General features: G+C 41.1%; 1 protein-coding gene across 3 annotated transcripts in view; it reads right to left on the reverse strand.

Moving 5' to 3' along the window:
* Nucleotides 1-509: 509 nt before the first annotated feature.
* Nucleotides 510-18,472, reverse strand: part of CUNH5orf30 (chromosome unknown C5orf30 homolog) — an 18,571-nt gene continuing 608 nt past the window's right edge. The window contains exons 1-3 of one of the 3 annotated variants that reach the window (XM_023708649.1): nucleotides 17,702-17,747; nucleotides 3,059-3,226; nucleotides 510-2,973 (exon numbers count right to left, since the gene is read on the reverse strand). In XM_023708649.1, coding sequence (XP_023564417.1) covers nucleotides 2,327-2,950 — 624 coding nt within the window. In that variant the 5' untranslated portion in view covers nucleotides 2,951-2,973; nucleotides 3,059-3,226; nucleotides 17,702-17,747 and the 3' untranslated portion in view covers nucleotides 510-2,326. Of the gene's footprint in view, nucleotides 2,974-3,058; nucleotides 3,227-11,907; nucleotides 11,998-12,735; nucleotides 12,953-17,701; nucleotides 17,748-18,472 lie in introns of those variants that run through there. The other 2 variants (XM_023708652.1, XM_023708641.1) reach the window with 2 other exon arrangements.

The following is an 18,472-nucleotide window of genomic DNA, read 5'->3' on the forward strand; positions in this document are numbered from 1 at the left end:
ATATCTTTTATTTATTTACTTATTTGGTACAGGGTCTCACTATGCAACTCGGACCCACAGTGATCCTCCTGTCTCAGGCCCCGCAGGGCTGGGATTATAGGCGTGCACCACCACACCTGACTTTGGTGTCCAGCACACTCTGGGCCCTGCACAGCATTTGGTACTGGAGATCGAACCCGGGTCTTTGTGCTTCCCAGGCAGGAGCTTAGACTGCTCGGCTATCTCCTCAGCCCAAAGTTATATATTTTTATTTAGCTCAAGAAATGTAGGCACCGAGGCTGGGACAGACCTCAGGGGTGAACAGTTGTGTTTCTCAGTAGACTGAACATACTTCACTGTCATGAATATATCCTTTACCTTCAAGTGCTAGTCAGAATCAAAAGCAAATGTTCTAGCTTTTGTTTTACAGAACTATGGTCTTAAAGTAAGTGCCTGGATGTAAGCATGAATATACTAGTCTGGTGATAATAGAACTAGCTCAAAACACCACATAACAATATATGTTTATATCACCCTTTTATTTCATAGTTAGAAATAATACAGTTCCATCAGTAAATCATCAATAAATAACGGTGTTTAATCATTAAACGTAAAAATCCCAACTCTTTGGCATCTGATAGGATTCTATTTCTTGTCAAACTAATAACTGTATAGATATAGTTAATCTTAGTTATCATTCGTCAATACAATATGTTACAAAGGTGCAATTTACTGTAAAATATACAACAGCTGAAAATATCCAGCCCCACAAGAAATCTGATCAACCCAATATGCTCCGGGCCAACTCTCCCAGGTTCTTTCACATGGTTTGCTGTAGTGAAAGTATAATAAACATTGATTAAGAGTTCCTAGGGTTTTCTAATAGTTATTCTGCTCTAAATAAAGTTTGCCATTGATTCTAGCTAAAGAAAAACCGTAACTGTACCAGAAATCACCCCACTTGTTAATGCAAGGGGCTCTTATTCCATAGGCAAGGTTACTATCACCTAAGAAACTGAGTTGCAAAATGAAACACACAATATGCAATTCTACGTTGCCAGAAATGCCAAATCAGTTATAAATCGCACCTTCAAGAGTCAAAAAAAGAGAAAGAGAGATGCTTACAAAAGGTAAGTTACATACATTTTTTTTTTCAAAATATATTTCAGAAGAGTTGAGCTCTATTTGTTCCTAAAGCCAGAGCATTACTTCTTCAGCAACAAATTAAACCAGTGCAACTGACATAAACTGCTAGGTAATCCAGGATTAACCCACTAAAACCGTAGAAGCACCTTAGGCTTCTACCCTAATCCTAGACTGGAAATTCAGTGAGCGCTGGGTTGCACAGAATTGAAACTGGAATGACCCGAAGCCATGCTGAAAGGTATTACTTCATACGTAGTTTAAGCATTCAATAGTAGAAATCGTGAGATCCTTTGTTAAAGTTCTGTTCACTTACAGTAAATCCAGATGCAAACATCATTATGCCCACGATCCACAATTAAAGGACTCTTTTCCATTTTAAAGTTCCAGATGAATTTTAAATTAGAAAATAAGCACTAAGGAAAACTTTTCAACTTATGAAAACTTCATATTGGGAACTTTCTGGAAAAACTTCCCCCCCCACCCATTCATTGTAAAATAAATACTTTGTATCCCAAATTTAATTTTATTAAGACACACTTTAATAATGCTATAAAGAAATGTTTTACAGCCATAGAGATCAATAACTTTCCATGCGGAAATAAAAAATTCATTGCTCAATATTATTGAGGCAAGTGAAGAAAGATTACTCTCTTAATCTGAAATGTTAACTTTTTTTCAGTGCAAAACCAGTTATAAAATATTTAAACTTAATATTTAAAAATAAAAAGTGGTCCAATTCAGCAATGTTCAAGTTCTAAATTTCATAAAACAAATCATTACATACATTTTATAGTAAAATACAGAGATCCGAGAAGTACTTGTGTATTGAAGATATAAACTTCTAATGAATCATACCAAGTCAGCAACAACCAAGCAGATAACATTCCCGACTGGAGCATCATTTAAGATGAAATGCCCGTACCAAAGCCTTTTTTCCTAGCTAAAGAGCTATACAAACTAACGGTCAACATTCTGTGTTCTTTGCAGGTACGTGCTCTAGGATGAGATTTCCCCCCCTCCCAAGTACCTGTGATTTCATTACTGTATTCAAAATTTGATCCAAGTTTTATGTTCCAGGAACATAAAAACACTTAGCTGATAGAACCATCTAGAATGTGAAGAGTCATGTACAGAGTCCAGCAGGGGACTTTCTCTAGCCAAGTGCAGGCTGACCTCACGTGGTTTCGGCAGCACGAGTCACTCATGTGTTATTCCTAGCAAATACTCGGTCCCCTCGGAGGGTTAGGTGTTGAAGCTGGTACTGTAGCACTTCTGTGTCAGCTGGCTCCTTGATGTTCATTTTGTCTAGATTGAGGTAGTCCAGAGATTTGGAGTGAGCCCTCTTACCTTTAAGAAGACATAGAGGCAGAGGCCCATGAAGGGCCTTATAAGGTTCGTAAGGTAAGGACTTGGTGCACTTGTCTCCTGAGCTGGGCATTCGTCTTCGTCGCCGGCCATTGACAGCGGGAATCTCGTACGGCTGGTAGTACCTACTTCTGGTTTTATACAAGCGCGAGGAACGCCCCAGTCCTGCGTCCAGCTGCTTAGCGCGCAAGGCAGGCAAGGCTTCTCCTTTGCCCTCTTCGCCTCCTGTGCACTTCTGGGCTAACTTGAGGAGTTCCTCGCCGGTTGTGAAGCCAACCAAATAGTTAGAGTCCATGTGGAGGATCTGGTAACCCGACACAGTCCGACGCATGGGTGAGCAGGGCGTGCTGGAGCAGCGTGGCTTCTCCGCCTCTGCTTTTCCTGGGGAGCTGACCTCAGCCACGGGCAAAGGCAGGGTGCTCAGGGTACTTCTGGATTCTCCATTTATATCTACTTCCATTTTAGGCACCAATCTGCACACTCCTAAAAGTAAACAGACTCAGGTTAGAAGAGTACAGAATGCGCGGAACCTTGGGCCGGGGCAGGAGAGCAGCCGGCAGACCGTCACCTAGGTCTGGTGAGCGCGTCTGAAATGACCACTACCCCTCTGCCTTCAAGAGCGCAAGGGTGGGTGCAGTAAAATCCCATGGTGCTGCGAAAGGTTCCAACGGCGAAGCAAACGGAGAGCAGTATTTCTCCAAATGCAGCACTCTCTTCAGCCACACAGAGTGTTTTCCTTAATATAATATTAAGCAAATAGAACACAGATCTTAACATAATCACACAAAAGCAAGCACACAAACTCTCACGAAAATTCTCAAAACATTTCCATCTTCCATGTTTGCCTCCTTTAATTTAAAATAAAAGTGCAACTCCTCACAACTGTAAATCTTTTCAACTGTGTTTAAGGGGCATATAAAACGATTAAACTAATCAAATTTCACAGACTCCAATTTAAATGTAAAACATTGCTTTTTAGGAATAGAAGAGTCTTTCAAAAATGTTCCCCCAAATCATGTAAACACTTCGCTTTCCATACCCAGTGAATTAAAGAATTACTTTGCATCTTAATCCTCATCCAAGATATCATGTACTATTTAGAATTAATAATATAAAATATTAAGTGTTATTTTATTACTGATCACAGAACACATCATGATTTTTCAAAGCCTACATCATTCTTCTAAATTTTGTAATACATACCAGGATCATTCAGTCCTAATGATAATACTGTTCATTACAATTACCATGTTACACAGTTTGGAAAACTACAACAACAAGGACATAAATAAGGGTTGGGCTCTAGAAAGCTGCAGATAAAACAAATTCCAGAGAACAGGGTGGTGCCCAGCTGCAAGCCCAGCACTCAGGAAGCAAAGGCAGTAGAATCTGCAAGATTAAGGCCAACCTAGCCTACACTGAGTTCAAGGCCAGCCTGTACTATACAGTAGCCCTGTCTTACCAAAAAAAAAAAAAAAAAAAAAAAAAACAAAACAAAAACAAAAACCTAAGAGGAAACAGTGATAATGTAATTTCTGAGAAACTTTATTTTCACTGTTCTCCAATTGCAAGTTACATAGTTTTAGGTAACTATCTCAGATTGCTAGTCCAAACGTCAAATAACTGAGTCTGTAATGCAAAGTTTACTAAAGAGCAATTATAATCACATCATTATTCTGAGTCCTTTCATAAAGAAGTAACGATCTGCTAACTAAAGCACCTGCGAAAGCTTCGGTGTTCACCTAAAATCCAAACAATTAAAACACTAAAATCATAAAATGAAACAAAAAAAAGTAGAACCTTATTCTTTCACCTGCATGCTCCACTTTCCTTCACTAGGAGACTGAGGACACCAGATGCCACCCTAGCCTGCCTAGTCCCCATCCACAGTACAACAGAAAAACAAATATTCATAACGATTCCTGAGATAAAGCAAATGTCAAAGGGATCAATACAGGCAGGGATCACTATTTACCCTGAACCTTCCTCTAATTTTGACTTAGCCAAACCATCCTTGTCCCACAACCCTTCTAGATTTAAAGTAACTGACTTTAGGCTTTACTAAAATAAAAATAAATTTATATTCCATTGTGCAATTTGTTTCTTCAGGGATACGATCAGATTGCCAGCTCCTTGGGCAAGCATTTAAGACTTATCAGCAACAGACTTCAGAAAACTACCTGAAGCACCACCAAATTTTCCTACTAAACAAACAAATGTTTATCCTAATCCACATAAGATAATCCTTGTTTTCTTAACTAATTCTCCAGCCTAGAAAGACTACAGGACTATATTGGATTATTTTGCTGAATTCACGTACCTACAATATTTAAATAGCAATGGAATACCCATCTCTAACAAAACTTAACAAAAAACAGGGATATAAATGAAGGACCATTTTGGATCTCTAATAGAAAATTGCTAGGATAGATATACAGCTACTTTCTCTTAATTCAATGAGAAAAAAGATTTGTACTAATAGTGTTTGGACAGGATATGTCTGCATCTTGTACTATGAATAACCACTACGAAGACAATAATATGCAATATACTAATTATTGAAACTGTCCTACTAATTGGTTTTGAAACTGTCTCACTGCTATTTGTTTCTCAATAAAATAATAATTAAAAAAGAAGACAGATCCAAGACTTCCAACTAATGATAAAATATGATGGCCAGGGAGACAGCTCAGCAGCATAAGTGCCTGCCTGGCAAGTACAAGGTCCTGACTTCAATTCCCTGTACCAGAATTACAGAAAGACAGACAGACAGAGAGAAAACATAAGTAAAACCTGACGGCCAGCTATAGGCAAGAACTGTTTTCTCGACACTCCATTCTGAAGGACAAGGAGATGAGAATTTCAGAGACAGAAATAACCAGGGCTATGGACAAAGTCTAAGCACCAGTCTTCAGCAACACCATCAACAGTGACACTCAAGCAACTAGTCCACAAGGGGATGCTGGGCTGGGTCCCTGCCAAGCCTGGAATCCCACAAAACCCCATGGATCTCCACCAACTACATTAGTTTCAATTGTTCTTAAACTCCATGAACTCAGACATCACTCACTGTGAATGGAGTAACAATTCATACCAACATCAAGCTGAAGTTCAGCCTTTTTGTCTATGAGGAACAACAGTGCAAACAAGATATCACTGCACAATACTGCAGAGAAGAGGAGGAAGATGCGCCCCTGCAGCAAGCATAAGAACCAGAAGTCTGTTCCTGCTCTGAATAAACCCTGCTGTCCAGAGGCCAACCATCAGGAATTCTTAGAATCTCTTGGCATTGAAGATAAAGGGTGGGAGGACATCGAGGTCTGGAGAGACAGGCCAAAATGATACACTACCTAGTGTTACGTACCAGGAAAACGAGCAAAGTGAGGAAAGTAGGTGTAGAATTGTATAAAGGTCAAAATTCAATGCTCCATGAAATATACACTGTCGAGATGTAACTATCGTTTGTTAAATTTCCATTAACCAATAACATCACAGAGAATATCACCCGGCTTCAGTAAAGTTACCCAAACAGATCTTGAGACTCCTACCTGGAAGACAATGACTTCACTTAGGTTGCTAAGCAGACAAAACAGATCTGGCTCAAGTGCTCTGGCAATTTCCTCCAAGCAGCTTGGTGTAAGAAAGCTACCATATTTTACTGAGGCAGACAACACACCGTAGAAGACACATACAAACAGAGAATGAAAGCAATAGCAATTTCTAGTAAGTTCTAGCTGGCATCTGTAATCTCTTAAATCAGGCCAGTGCAATACCGGCCAATGTTCTGGGTAAGATTTCTGGCCGAGAGTCCCTGCACAGGGACGTGATGGGCTGCTTTGATATGCGGTGTACGGCTGCTCCCTGATGAACTTCTGACCAGGAAATATAGGAGTTGGAAAACTGTTTGCACTGTTCAGCCATCAAACACCAGCACTGGCGCTCCTAACCATACTGTGTTCTCCAAACAGCTCTCTGGCGGCTTCCCCATCTCTGGATGGTTAGCTGCCACCTGGAGCAGAATCCCCCTAGGCCTGCTCCTGAGGAATTCAAGTGCAAACATGGAGGGTGGAACCAAGCCTCTCAGAAGCTGCTTCACCCTCAGGAAGGCCCCTCATGCACTCACTGCCCTTCTGAAGAGCTCCCCTCGTGTGGCACTAAGAAAGGTACATGCAGGCCAAGCACCAGAGGAAGGAAGGCTCACAGGTCATTCTTGCAATGGAAGCCACCCCCATGCATCTGCCTGACTGCCCACAAAACACTTTATGTTACAAAATTCCTGAGAATTTTGGCTGTATTTAAATAGTAGGGCCAAACCCTGAGAAAGACAGAATTAACTTTCTCAGGCGATTTTTAAGTAGGATCTGCTTAGGTACTGCCCCATTTGAAGAAGGAATCTAGGGGCCTTCCAATTCCATGTTTCAGCCAAGAATGACATTAGGGATTGAACAGCCATGAGGTCAGCAAGCCTTTTCCCAAGAAGATACGTAAGTACCTGCCACCAGACTAGCACATGTGGACAGGAGGGTGCCTAGCACTTTCTAGAGCCACTTCTTTAAAGCTTTCTTTTGTTTTCTTTTTTTGTTTTGGTGGAAGGTACTCCTGCATGCTAGCATGTGCTTTCTGACTACACCAGATCCAGTTTTTTTTTTTTTTTTTTATTAAAATGCATTCATTAGGAAACTCAACGACAGTGACTAGAATTGTGAGATGACCTATATTTAGCACCATGGTCGCCAGGTTTTATCACGAAAAAAGAAAACTGTTTATGGACTTAGTAATACTATTCATGACTCAACATTTTATTTCCTAGTCTAAAGTAAGCCTGTATCCAAAAAGCATATGGACAAAATAAAGGCTCACAAAACACCACCTGGCAGGGGTGTGCAGACTGTGATTTGCACTGCATCACACAGTTGGATCACGAAATCAGGTCCCACGTTAACCTGCACAACCTAGACCACGTAAAGCCAGAGAGATATCCTTCATGTTTCCACGGATGCCTATGCATAGTTTAAGGAAAAGACTGGCAACAAAACATTTCTAAAAAGTGTTAATGCTATAGTAATAAAAACAGCACATTTTTTTTTTTTCAAATAGCAGTATAGAAAAGAAAATACACACAGAAAAGTCAACTTGAAGTGAAACCTGAAGGCCTTTTCCATGATAAGCAGAATCTGCTGAAAGTCTGGACATAACCCTCACAGAGACAAAGGAAAGCAAGGTTCCCCAAAAGCTGGGGCTATGGAGGCACATCAACACTGCAGAAACTATCCACAGCCAGCTGCCAGGCTAGGAGGGGTCTGCGTCAGGGACAACTTCAAGAAACAGGTTTTTCTGGGCTCTAGGACTGCAGCTCCATCCCGATTGCTGATCTAAATGCAAAGAGGTATCTCAGAGTGCTTGGGATCTGTGAACATTCTGATAACTACTTTTCCTGGTTAGGTAACTTGCACCTTTTGTATTCCTCACTACCCTGCTTCAATAATTGCTTCTTTTTCTGGTTTGGAGGTCTATAAAAATAATACATGCAGACTGAAAGATACTGAATTCAAGGAATTTATTATGATGATGTACTGGAAATGACAAAAATGACAAAACTCCCTCTCTAGCTTTTACCAGTGCAAGGCACATGTAGAGGAAACTCTTATTTTGATGTATCCCTCCTTTTGCTTTGCGTGCATATGTGAGAGTGGGTGTCCAGATATTCTAACCAGGAAATACACCACACACACACACACACACACACACACACACACACACACAGAACTTCTGCAAGAAATTCCAAAAGTAAAAATCCTGAAATACTTTTACATTTTTTATAGCAACCTAACACCCAGCTTTACAAAAAATATTTCCCTTTCTACAAGAATGAATTTACATTTCCTCTAACTATAAATGCATATAAATGCTTTAAAAAGTACCATCTAACACTCCTCATCAGAGTGCCTATTTCTGCCCTTATTGTTTCCAAGCACAAATTTCTGAAGAGTAAAGATAGGGTGGCCAGAGGATACTGAGTCTGATTTCTCATAAGAAGTCAAATGAAAAGGGCATCATGCCCATTCTTTGACCTCAAATTTCTGCATTTTTCATCTATAATGCTTCAGTATTTCTTGAAAGAAATTTATAAACTAAATGTCACATTTCCTTTAAGAAAAGAAAGAAAAATATCCATATATATGAAAAACACATCATACATTTTTAAAGTATCAGAGACAGCATGCAATACTCCAGTGTGAATATTCTGCCTGGGACTAAAGCCAACAGGCCCGAAGCACAACACACTGTGGATCTTCCTCCACCAGAGAGCAGGCAGAGGCTGCAACCCATGAGCCATCTCCTCAGCCTACCGCCCCTCGAGGCCGAGCCTCCCACACATTTGGCACAGTAAGCAATATGTTGAAAATACAACATCAGATATCTCACCTCTTTAGACCAGCTCGGAAAACAGCTGATACGTCTCACAGCTGCAAGTCAGAGAATCCTATTTGAGAAAGTACTCAGTTCTACAAACAAAAATTCAGGCTTATCCAAAACATTTACCTCCAGTAAGCAAAGCACTGTTTACATGTTTGCACTGCATTTAGTAACATATAATAATAAGAGAAAAAAGATATGAATATAACTGTCTTAAATATACAAAAGAAAAACGCCCTCATGTTGACGCAATATTTTTTCAAGAAGCACCAAAGATGAATCCTTTAGAGGAGACCATTTTTTGTGAGATGGGAATCTCTACAGCATAGCTGACAATCGGTCAAGTGATGGTTAGCATCGCCTCGTTTCAACGCCAGAATTTTCCTGGAGTTCACCTACCTCAGCAGAAGAAGCCACTAATGCCAGGAAGGCCAGGGCTTGCCTGAGGCCACAGGTGAAGGTCACCACAGGGTGACCTTCACTACACCCCACCCCAGTCTAGTGTTTCTTTCACTTCATCCATTTCATGCTACCGTGATCCCAATACATGACTACCAAAGCTTTATAAAATACTGAGGATGTGTGTTCCACTCCAGATCTGTGATGCCTCTGAGCTAGCGGGGAGCTCGGGATCTAATATTTTTAAGAACTTCAAGTGCTTTTAATATGCAGAGAGGCTTGGAAACTTGCCAGCCAAAACTTATCAGAGGAATTTCACTTCTTCAAGCTCCTACGCTTGTTTGGTGAACATAATTTTTGCCTTACAATCACTAACCACTTACCCCTAGGGCTTCCTAATTTACTGTTTCTAATCCACAGTGAACTGAAAATATTTGCTAACCAAACTTATTAACAATGAAGACAAAATAAAAATAAATCTGTGCTGAATGAAATGTAAGAAACTTCACCTGCATACCTTTCGGCATATTAGCTACTCAGAAGCTTCTGCAGGTGCAGTTTCTTCAGAAAACAATTTGGCAACTTCTAGAGTTGAATCCATGTTTATTAAATAACCCAACCACCCCACTCCTATGTTTACCCAAGAAAAATGAAAATATATGTCCATAGAAAGACCTGAAGAAGACTGTTCATAATACTGTCACTCCTAATTGCCATATGCCTGAAGCAAGCTGAACATCAAAGTCAGGGAAATGGGGGAATAAACCGTGGTCCATCCGTAAAATGGATCAGCAGTGAAGAGGTATAAAGTAGGAATCAGCAAGCAAAAGAAACAGGACAATGCGAGTGATCCCAACTGTATGACATTCTAGAAAACGCAAAACTGCGGGGCCAGAAATCAATCAGTGACTGCCAAGGGCTGGTGCAGCGAGGGGAACAGACCACAAGGGGAGTCTGGGGTTGATGCAAGTACTGCACGTTCTGACTATGGCCAGCCATCAGCACGCAACTGGATCCATCTGTCAAAACACATCAACTACGTGCCTTAAGGACTGAATTGGGCTGCAATGGGCTGCACAGGTCAGTAATCCGAGCACTCAGCAAAGGGAGGCAGGTGGGTCGCAAGCACAAGCTCAACCTGGGTAACCCAGCAACCTAAAGAGGCCCTACCTCAAAATAAAACATAAAAAAATGGGCGAAGGATGTAGTTAGTGCAGGGCTACAATCTCAACTTCAGTGCCAGGTTGAAGACTGAATTTCACTGTATATAGGTTCTACTTCAACAAGCCTGATGTTGAAAATAAAGTCTTGTAACCTATTTCTAAGTTTCACATGGTACTCCCAACTCTAATGTTTTGGCCTGTGTAACTTTCAAGTCAGAAGAACCCTAGCAGTACCCAGTATATATTTGATCCCCTTAAATGAGAAGCAGCTCACTGTCTCCCAAATCGACTCATTTCCCCTTTCACTGCATGGCTAGAATGTTGTTTTATTTACAAATTCAACACGTACACACAAACAGAAATGACCGCAGAAGCAGACAGACTGCGACTGCCATATACACAGGCATTCCTGTCATTTCTAGCAGTTCTTCCGAGCTTTAGGTGACATAGTGACTCAGCCACATTGTCATACTGAAGGCCCTGCTAACTGCGCTTTGCACTTAAAGCTTTCAAGTTTCTTTCTGTTTCCCCCACAACGAGAAATTTTAGCAGTGTTTCTAGTTGTCCAATGTTTTAAAATTCATTTTTATAGCTCTGAGCAGCCACATCTAGCTACTGAACAATACTGGGCTTTGTTTTTGTCCGTCACTCCTTTGAATCATTCTGCTGCCGGCCACGAACTTCGAAAATGCTTAGCATTATACTGCTTTTTCCAAGGACTGTGACCTCTCAAAGTAATTCAAAGCAAGGAATTACAAAGCTCTTGGCCAAGGAGACTGACATATCAAAGCAAGACTCACAATAATATAGTTTTGAAAATGCAAAAGAGCTGCAAAGACCATTATTAATTATTTTCCTTCTCAAAGACTCGGGGTCATGCAGACAGCTATGTCAGCACAGACACATGTGACACCCTGAAAGTAAAGACGACAGGAGGAAGCCACAGCACTGCATATGTTGAACAGATTAAATTCACAGTGGGATAAAGGGAAGGGCACTCTCAGTGATTTGCTCGCCAGCTAAATGAAAATGATTCTCCATTCAGCCACCTGTTAACCTTGCTTTATGTTTAATATACAGCTAGAACCTTTTGAAAATCATTTCACCAAATTCCAGAGATCAGTCTTTTTACTAAAATTTCCCAAGTTAGTACAACCTTCTCTAATTATTATATACCCTGAAGTGTTACTGTATAAGAACGCCTTTGTCTTGCAGTAATTTCTAAGAAAGAAAATATATTCAATCAAAGAGTCAAACATTTCTAATGTTACCCTATTGCAATCATGATTTGAGTTTTAACTACTAAAAATACCATCCTCTATGCATGTGCAATGATACACTGAAATTGCATATGCATCAACTTATGTAGTCCTTATAATATATTATATTATGTTCCTGCAACTAGCTAACAACACACAAAAAACAAAATATAACTCACCAGACTAAATCCCAGAAGATGTCACCGTACAATTTCCAAAGAGTTCCAAGGGAGCACAAGCATAATAATTTTTCTATTCTACTCCAGATACTAAACATGAAATACAAAAATAAACCAGTAATTTAACAAGTAACAGAATTTATAAGGCAATTATAAATCAACTGTAACTGCAAAACAGGATGACACTAGCAGGAGCTACTGATACCAGATAGAGGTTCTAAAGGATACAATAATTCATTCGATTAAAAAGTAATTTTGAGTGTGTTCAGCTAAACGAATCCTCAAGCATCTCAGTATGCTGTGCTCCTATAATTCTGTTGCTTAAACACTATGTAGAGACTAAGAATACCTAACTACGCTAAAAAGAAGAATAGCACAAACAAGGAAATTCAGTGCTGGTTTTGCCATCCTAGACCCCTTCGTGTGTTCAACAGATTGACAGTATTCTATGAAAAATGTGGATGCTGTGACTGAGAGAACGGATTTACCCAGGTCTCTGCTTCCTGACCTTGCATAAATAGCAATCTTTAAAACAAGGTCAATAATTCCATCCTTCCTTCCTAATATGCCGTTATATGGATCAAATGCGATGAGGAGGGTGGATGTGTTCCGTATACTGTAAAGCCTTTTATAGCTATGTGATGTCATTATTATGCAATTAATTTTTTAGTGTCTGACCATGTGAACTGTAAGACAGCAACAATAAAAATTCTTTGTGAGACTGCTGGGTACTTGGAAAATAGCATTTATTGAAAAGGCAGAAAGACGCTTCTTCAGAGTTGCCACCTTTCTTAAGGTTTCTGGTGTCTCCTCTGGGCTTGGCCTTACCTGGGGAATTAATGTGCAGGAGAATCTATCTTGATGTCCTGTCTCCTCCACTAATAGAGTTAATTTGTTGAAACCAAGAAAACTCTCCAAAGCTTTTTTTCCACTTGTAAAGAGTTTTGCTGTTGAGTATTCCATTGTGGTCCTCACAAGGAGGGGAAGGCTCAAATGAGCTGAGGAGGTTGATTTTTTTAATCTACACAGGTGCTGGAAGCCTAAAAAAAATGGCAATGGTAATATGCAACAAGTTCTCAAACTAAAGACAAAAAGCAAGAGAAGGGCAAGACTTCTGTCACGTTTTTCTGAAAGTGTGGGAGAGGTTTAGCAAAAGGAAATGGACGTATTAGTAAATTAAAAGTTTCTTCTCCCTCAGCTGGAGAAACTAGATTAAGCATCGAAGTGACCATTCAGGGAAACCATTGTGCTTATCAGCCTTCAGAACTTCTTTCAGAGTGCGCGACAGGCACAGCCCCTTTTCATTTATTTTACCATCCACTATTTTTAAATTGGCTAATCAAGAAATCTAGATAATTAAAAGTTGGTTTTGCTCAACACCAATGCCTCTGGTTTTACCATAAGTCCAATTGTAACAAAAACTGTCACCTGATAATTGTCTTTATTTCATAAAACTGTCCTCAAAAACATCCCCAATGTTACTGTTATGAAGTTCACATCGGTATCTTAAAAAGTGGATTTTAATGGGGAAGTGGGTGTAAAAAGAAACCAGAATTTTTTGGATCTCCCATATGCTGAAGCCATACATATTTGTCCTTTCATTTTTACTCCATGAGCAAAATATCTTCTCCACCACCCCAAGCATGCACCCAAACTATGCTGCCTGAGAGTCGGTGGAAGCATCTAGACTCTAAGTGGTCTGGCTCCCATTCATTCATCTGTCTTCACACTCATTTGGCTTCTGGTCAGTGAGCCGCACAGTCAATAATACCATGTTCCTGAAAATTATATTAATTACTATCTGGAAATGGAATCCCGTTTTAAACACTTGGGGAGGCCCTTTACTTAAAAGCTTTATTTTCTCATTTGTGAAATATATGGGTGAAGTCAGTCAGATTTTACTAGTACCTCTAAGGCTGTTTCCAACTTAAAGACTACTACAATTTCAAGGTACAGACTAGAAAGTCTTATTTAAGTTTGCTAAATCAAAGACTCTCTCCTAAGAGCTTCCAAGCTAGTTTTTAAATCATAAGTTATAAGGCAGGAAAAAAAAGTTTAAACTAACACTTGGTGATTATACAGTTGTATACCAAATCCAGATGTCTACTTTACTTCTCAGGACCACATCTATGACTAAGTGAGCGATCTCAGACTTTACATAATTTAGTATAAAACCCAAGAAGCAAAACTGGAAACGTCTGACTGTCTTAGCTGCAAATACACTTTTAAAAGTCCTAATTCCATTTAAACTTTCTTATTTTTATTCTATATATGTGATGTGGTATTTTCTTTTCAAACTTTTGAACGTCCTAGAACACTAGTTATACTTTTGAATCCTTTTTTCAGCAAAAAAGAAAAAAGAAAAAGAAAAAGAAAGAAATCAAACTTAAAACCTCAGCCTGGATTTGAAGGCAGAGGAACCCTAAAGTAATCCTCCGGCTCCAGTCCGATGTGCAAGCCTAGGAAATGGTCGGTAATTTCATAGTAAACAAAGTGTAGTAACTGATTACCTCCGTTCAGCCACTGCCAAGTCCAAAATAGAACACAAACAGAGGCAACAGGACACAGAAGGCAAAATCAAGGAGCGGGTCTGGCTTCCCTTCTGGGCTCACTGCTGATGGTCTATGTGTCACCGAACTGAACACTCCTGTCTGTGCACAGGCATAGGAAGGGGGTGAGGGTGACAGCCAAAGGTGGTGAAACCCAGGGAATGAAATAGAGTGGGGCAAGAAACCAGCACCAAGAAGAGAAGCTGCCTATAGATGAATCTACTACAAATTAGAAGAAAGGTTTCACCTCTCTCCCATCTTCCATAAGCACCAAGGATTATGATGTAAAAATCACCCAAAACATGCACTGTTCCAATAAGAACACCCATTTTTAGAGTACTTAAAAGTCTTCAAGTCTCTAACCCCTGCAGCTGATTAGGCCTCCAGGCTGCCTGATGGCTTGAAAGCCACCAAAAGGTTTCAGTCTGCAAGGGGAAAGTGACCTCAGGACATTCTTAGGCATGATCCAAATGATACACTGCAACACAGAGTAAGTCAATACAGTCAAGGGTACAGAATACGAAGTTTAAGCTCCAAGAAGCTAAACACACAAAAGGCTCAAAGACACTACCCTGTAAACAAGGAAAACCGAAAGAATTAAGGTCAGCCAGGAGCTACCCACAGGCCTCTGGGTTACTAAGCAAGACACCCAACAACCAAACACAAATGAAACTTCCACCAATGAAAAAGTTAGCCAGCATTAACTAGGAAGTGTGCGGAATTTCTCAGGTAAGGTGATACTATCAAAATTAAAGGAAGTCCTTCAAATTAGGATGACCTCAGTCACAGTTCAGTCAATACCTGGAATAATTACGTATAACAGCCCCATTAACTCACATAAATGTCCCCAGATGGCAACTGTACTGTCATCCTGTTCAAAAGTAATATATAATCATGGAAAAGCAATGAAGTTTTGAAACAGAAGAAACAGACCTCTGCTATCCAGGAGCTTTGCACACTAATCTCAGGCATGCTTCTTCAAGTTCAGATGTGTCCATTCAACCGTTCACCTGCCCATCACCCAGCAGTGTTTCTTGGTCACATTTCTCTCAATGTGCAAGCACTGGGACAAACATGTGCAAGACCAGGCCAGAGGGGAAGCGAAGCACAGGGAATGGTTTTTGTAAAATATAGAAAACTCCACTTAGAAATGGTCAAGTTCAGACCGGGAATATAGCTAAGTGGCATAAGCGCCTGCCCAGCAAGCACAAGGTCCTGAGTTCAAGCCCCCATACCATCAGATCCACATAAAAGTAAATGCACATGTGTGTGCATCCACACAGGTGCGTGCACACACACACACCCCTTGACCTCTCAGGTTTCACACCTAACAAATTGTAGTTATAAGGGCCGGCCAAATAGCTCAGTGAATTAAAGCACCTGCAGGCAGGCGCAGAAGCCAAGGGTTTGATCCTCAGGCCTGCCATGCCGGCCCCACCCCCGGAGCATGCTGGACTGCAACTGAGACTGGACATGGTGGCGCGCACCTGTAATTCCAGCTGTTGAGGGGCTGTAAACAGGAGTCCGATCTAACAGTGAGACCCTGAACACCATGTAGACCCTTCCCTAAAATACAATACCAACAACTGTAGTTATAAACATGAAGGCAATGCATAGCCCTTCTGAGTTTTGGTAAATAAATCCCACTAATCATTAAAGATTAACAGGGACTGGGGAGATGGCTCAGTGGAAGAAGTGCTTCCCTGGCAAGCACAAGGGCCTGAGTTCAATCCCCGGTTCCACAAAAAAAATTAAATAAATAAAATAAATAAAGATTAAGGTAAATTTTAGGCAAGAGAGTTCATGCAGTAGAAGTTATAAGTTTGAATCATCACCCCCAAAATATGAAGATAGACAGACAGCAGACAGTATTTCTGAGAGACAATTTAAGGAAATGAATAGTTAAAAAATAAAAAAAAAAAAACACTTGGAAAAACAGAATCTTTTTATTCCAATAAGACTAGTGAAAATATTTTGTAATCACTGGTCTCAAGGTCTATGCTGAAAACAAGTTAGAGATGGGAATCAAAAAAATCTTTCAACTAATAAAACACTGAGCAGAAATAAATGGTTTAACTACCAAGACACCACACACAATGAAGCAAAGAAGGCTAGCTGTACCTCATTCTTGTAGAAGTTACTTTCAAATACTTCTGTTTTATCATTTACAATCTGTAAAAATTAAATCACCAAAGGTTTTGAGAAACAATCAGCAGGGTGTGACTTTTCGAAAAACAATCACTGATCTTGCAAACCAATAACTTCACCAACATGGTAAAAGACAACCCAAAACTGGCTCCATAAGGAAAAGAAATGTTTCTCTTCCTAGTATCAGATTTTTTTTTTTTTTTAGCAGTAACCCTCTTAAAAAGCTGCAGCGTTCATTTTCTTTCCACTTCTGGAGGGGCCACTTCTGGTATTAAAAATTAAACCTAAGTTACTAATATATTCTTATGTGAAGTCGCCCTTCTACTTTTAGAAAAAAGTATTCAGTTTCACTGCAAATATGACTGGCCGTAACTGGAACTGAAGGTCTCCACGCAGTCCTTACAGGAAATTTACTTCTTAAGAAGAAAACAGAACAGACAGGTGTACATGGTGAAGGTGACTTGCCCTTCAAAGGAAGCCTAAAATCAGGGACTTATTTTGACAAGCTGGGGACAAAAATTCCAGTTTCTCTCCAGTGCAAAAGAACTGACTCACCACATCAGGCCACAAAGCAGCAAGAAAAAAAATTAAATCATTTACATAAAGCGTTTGTATTCTCCCTACGCTAAATGTTTTTGAATACTAAAACAACTCTCCAAAATGTACAAAAATGCACTGAGAATGTAATAAGCACACTTATTCATGCACAGTCAATGAAAATATCTTCTATCCTGGAATAGTACTAACAATCCCATTTGCCATTAAGTAACCCAAAACTTTGGCAAAAATATGCAGGATATCAGTTAACTCTTATCAAATTTGAAAGGTCAGTGTTTAGTCTTAAATTTCACCCAGCTCACTTTAAATCTTAGATTATACACAGTTATATAATACCATAGAACTATGAACTATGGGAAACATTCGTTAAACATCATAGTACAGGTATAACTCTTGGCCTTATATTAATGAAGTAGCCACAACTTCTGCAATAATAACCCATACTGTATTTTCAGATGACTGGGCAATTAAAGTTTGGGAAGGGTCTACAGTTTTTAATCTTGCTCCACGACATTACATTTTTTTTTTTTTTAACCTACGTTATTGGGTAGTTTTTTCAGAAAAACAATGCAAATAGAGGCGCCTCGGTAGAGGCAGAGATGCAGCGCAAGAACTGTTCCTCGGGCGGGCGTGGCGAGCTGACTCCACACCCGGCTGCCTCCATTCTTGCTGCCTCCGAAGGACTTGGAGGTGCGCGCTCTGGGGCTCCCTGCGCACCACCGCCCGACGCCCACCCGCAGGAATCTGCGCACAGGCCTGCACAGCTCCCCGCCGGGGAGTCCTAAAGATGCGGACCGCTCGCACCACGCAGGGACTGGGCCATCGCTGCCCGCGTCCTCGGCTTCTTCCGGGCACAGATTTGTGGATTCCACCACTAGAGAGTTTGGGGCAGCTGCACGCCGGCTCGCTACTTCGCGTCTCAGCGCCGCCCTGCTCTTTCTCCGATCCCCAGCTGCCCCACATCCACCCGCGACAGGTGGGCAGGGGTGGCGATGCTCTGCGACATGTGCCGCTTTCGCTTAGCTTCGGGCCGACACTGGGCCGATCCGCGCTCAGACGCGGCAGCCCGAACGCCCGGCCACCGAGCGGGCCCGGCCAGCGACGCGCAGAAGCGATAAGGCCGCAGAGCCCGGCCGGCGGGCGCTATCTGGCCCGGGCACTCACGCCTGGCTCCTGGGCGGGCCTCCGGCCCAGGGCGCAGCAGGCCCGAAAGGACTCCTCCTCCCCGGCCCCGAGCCTGCGCCCCGCACCCGCGCCGATGCACCCCGAGCTCCGCGCGGCGGCCCGAGTCCCCGCACCTTCCCGCCGGG

This window comes from Octodon degus, unplaced genomic scaffold (genome assembly GCF_000260255.1).
Source record: "Octodon degus isolate 3935 unplaced genomic scaffold, OctDeg1.0 scaffold00009, whole genome shotgun sequence".
Lineage (NCBI taxonomy): Eukaryota > Metazoa > Chordata > Mammalia > Rodentia > Octodontidae > Octodon > Octodon degus.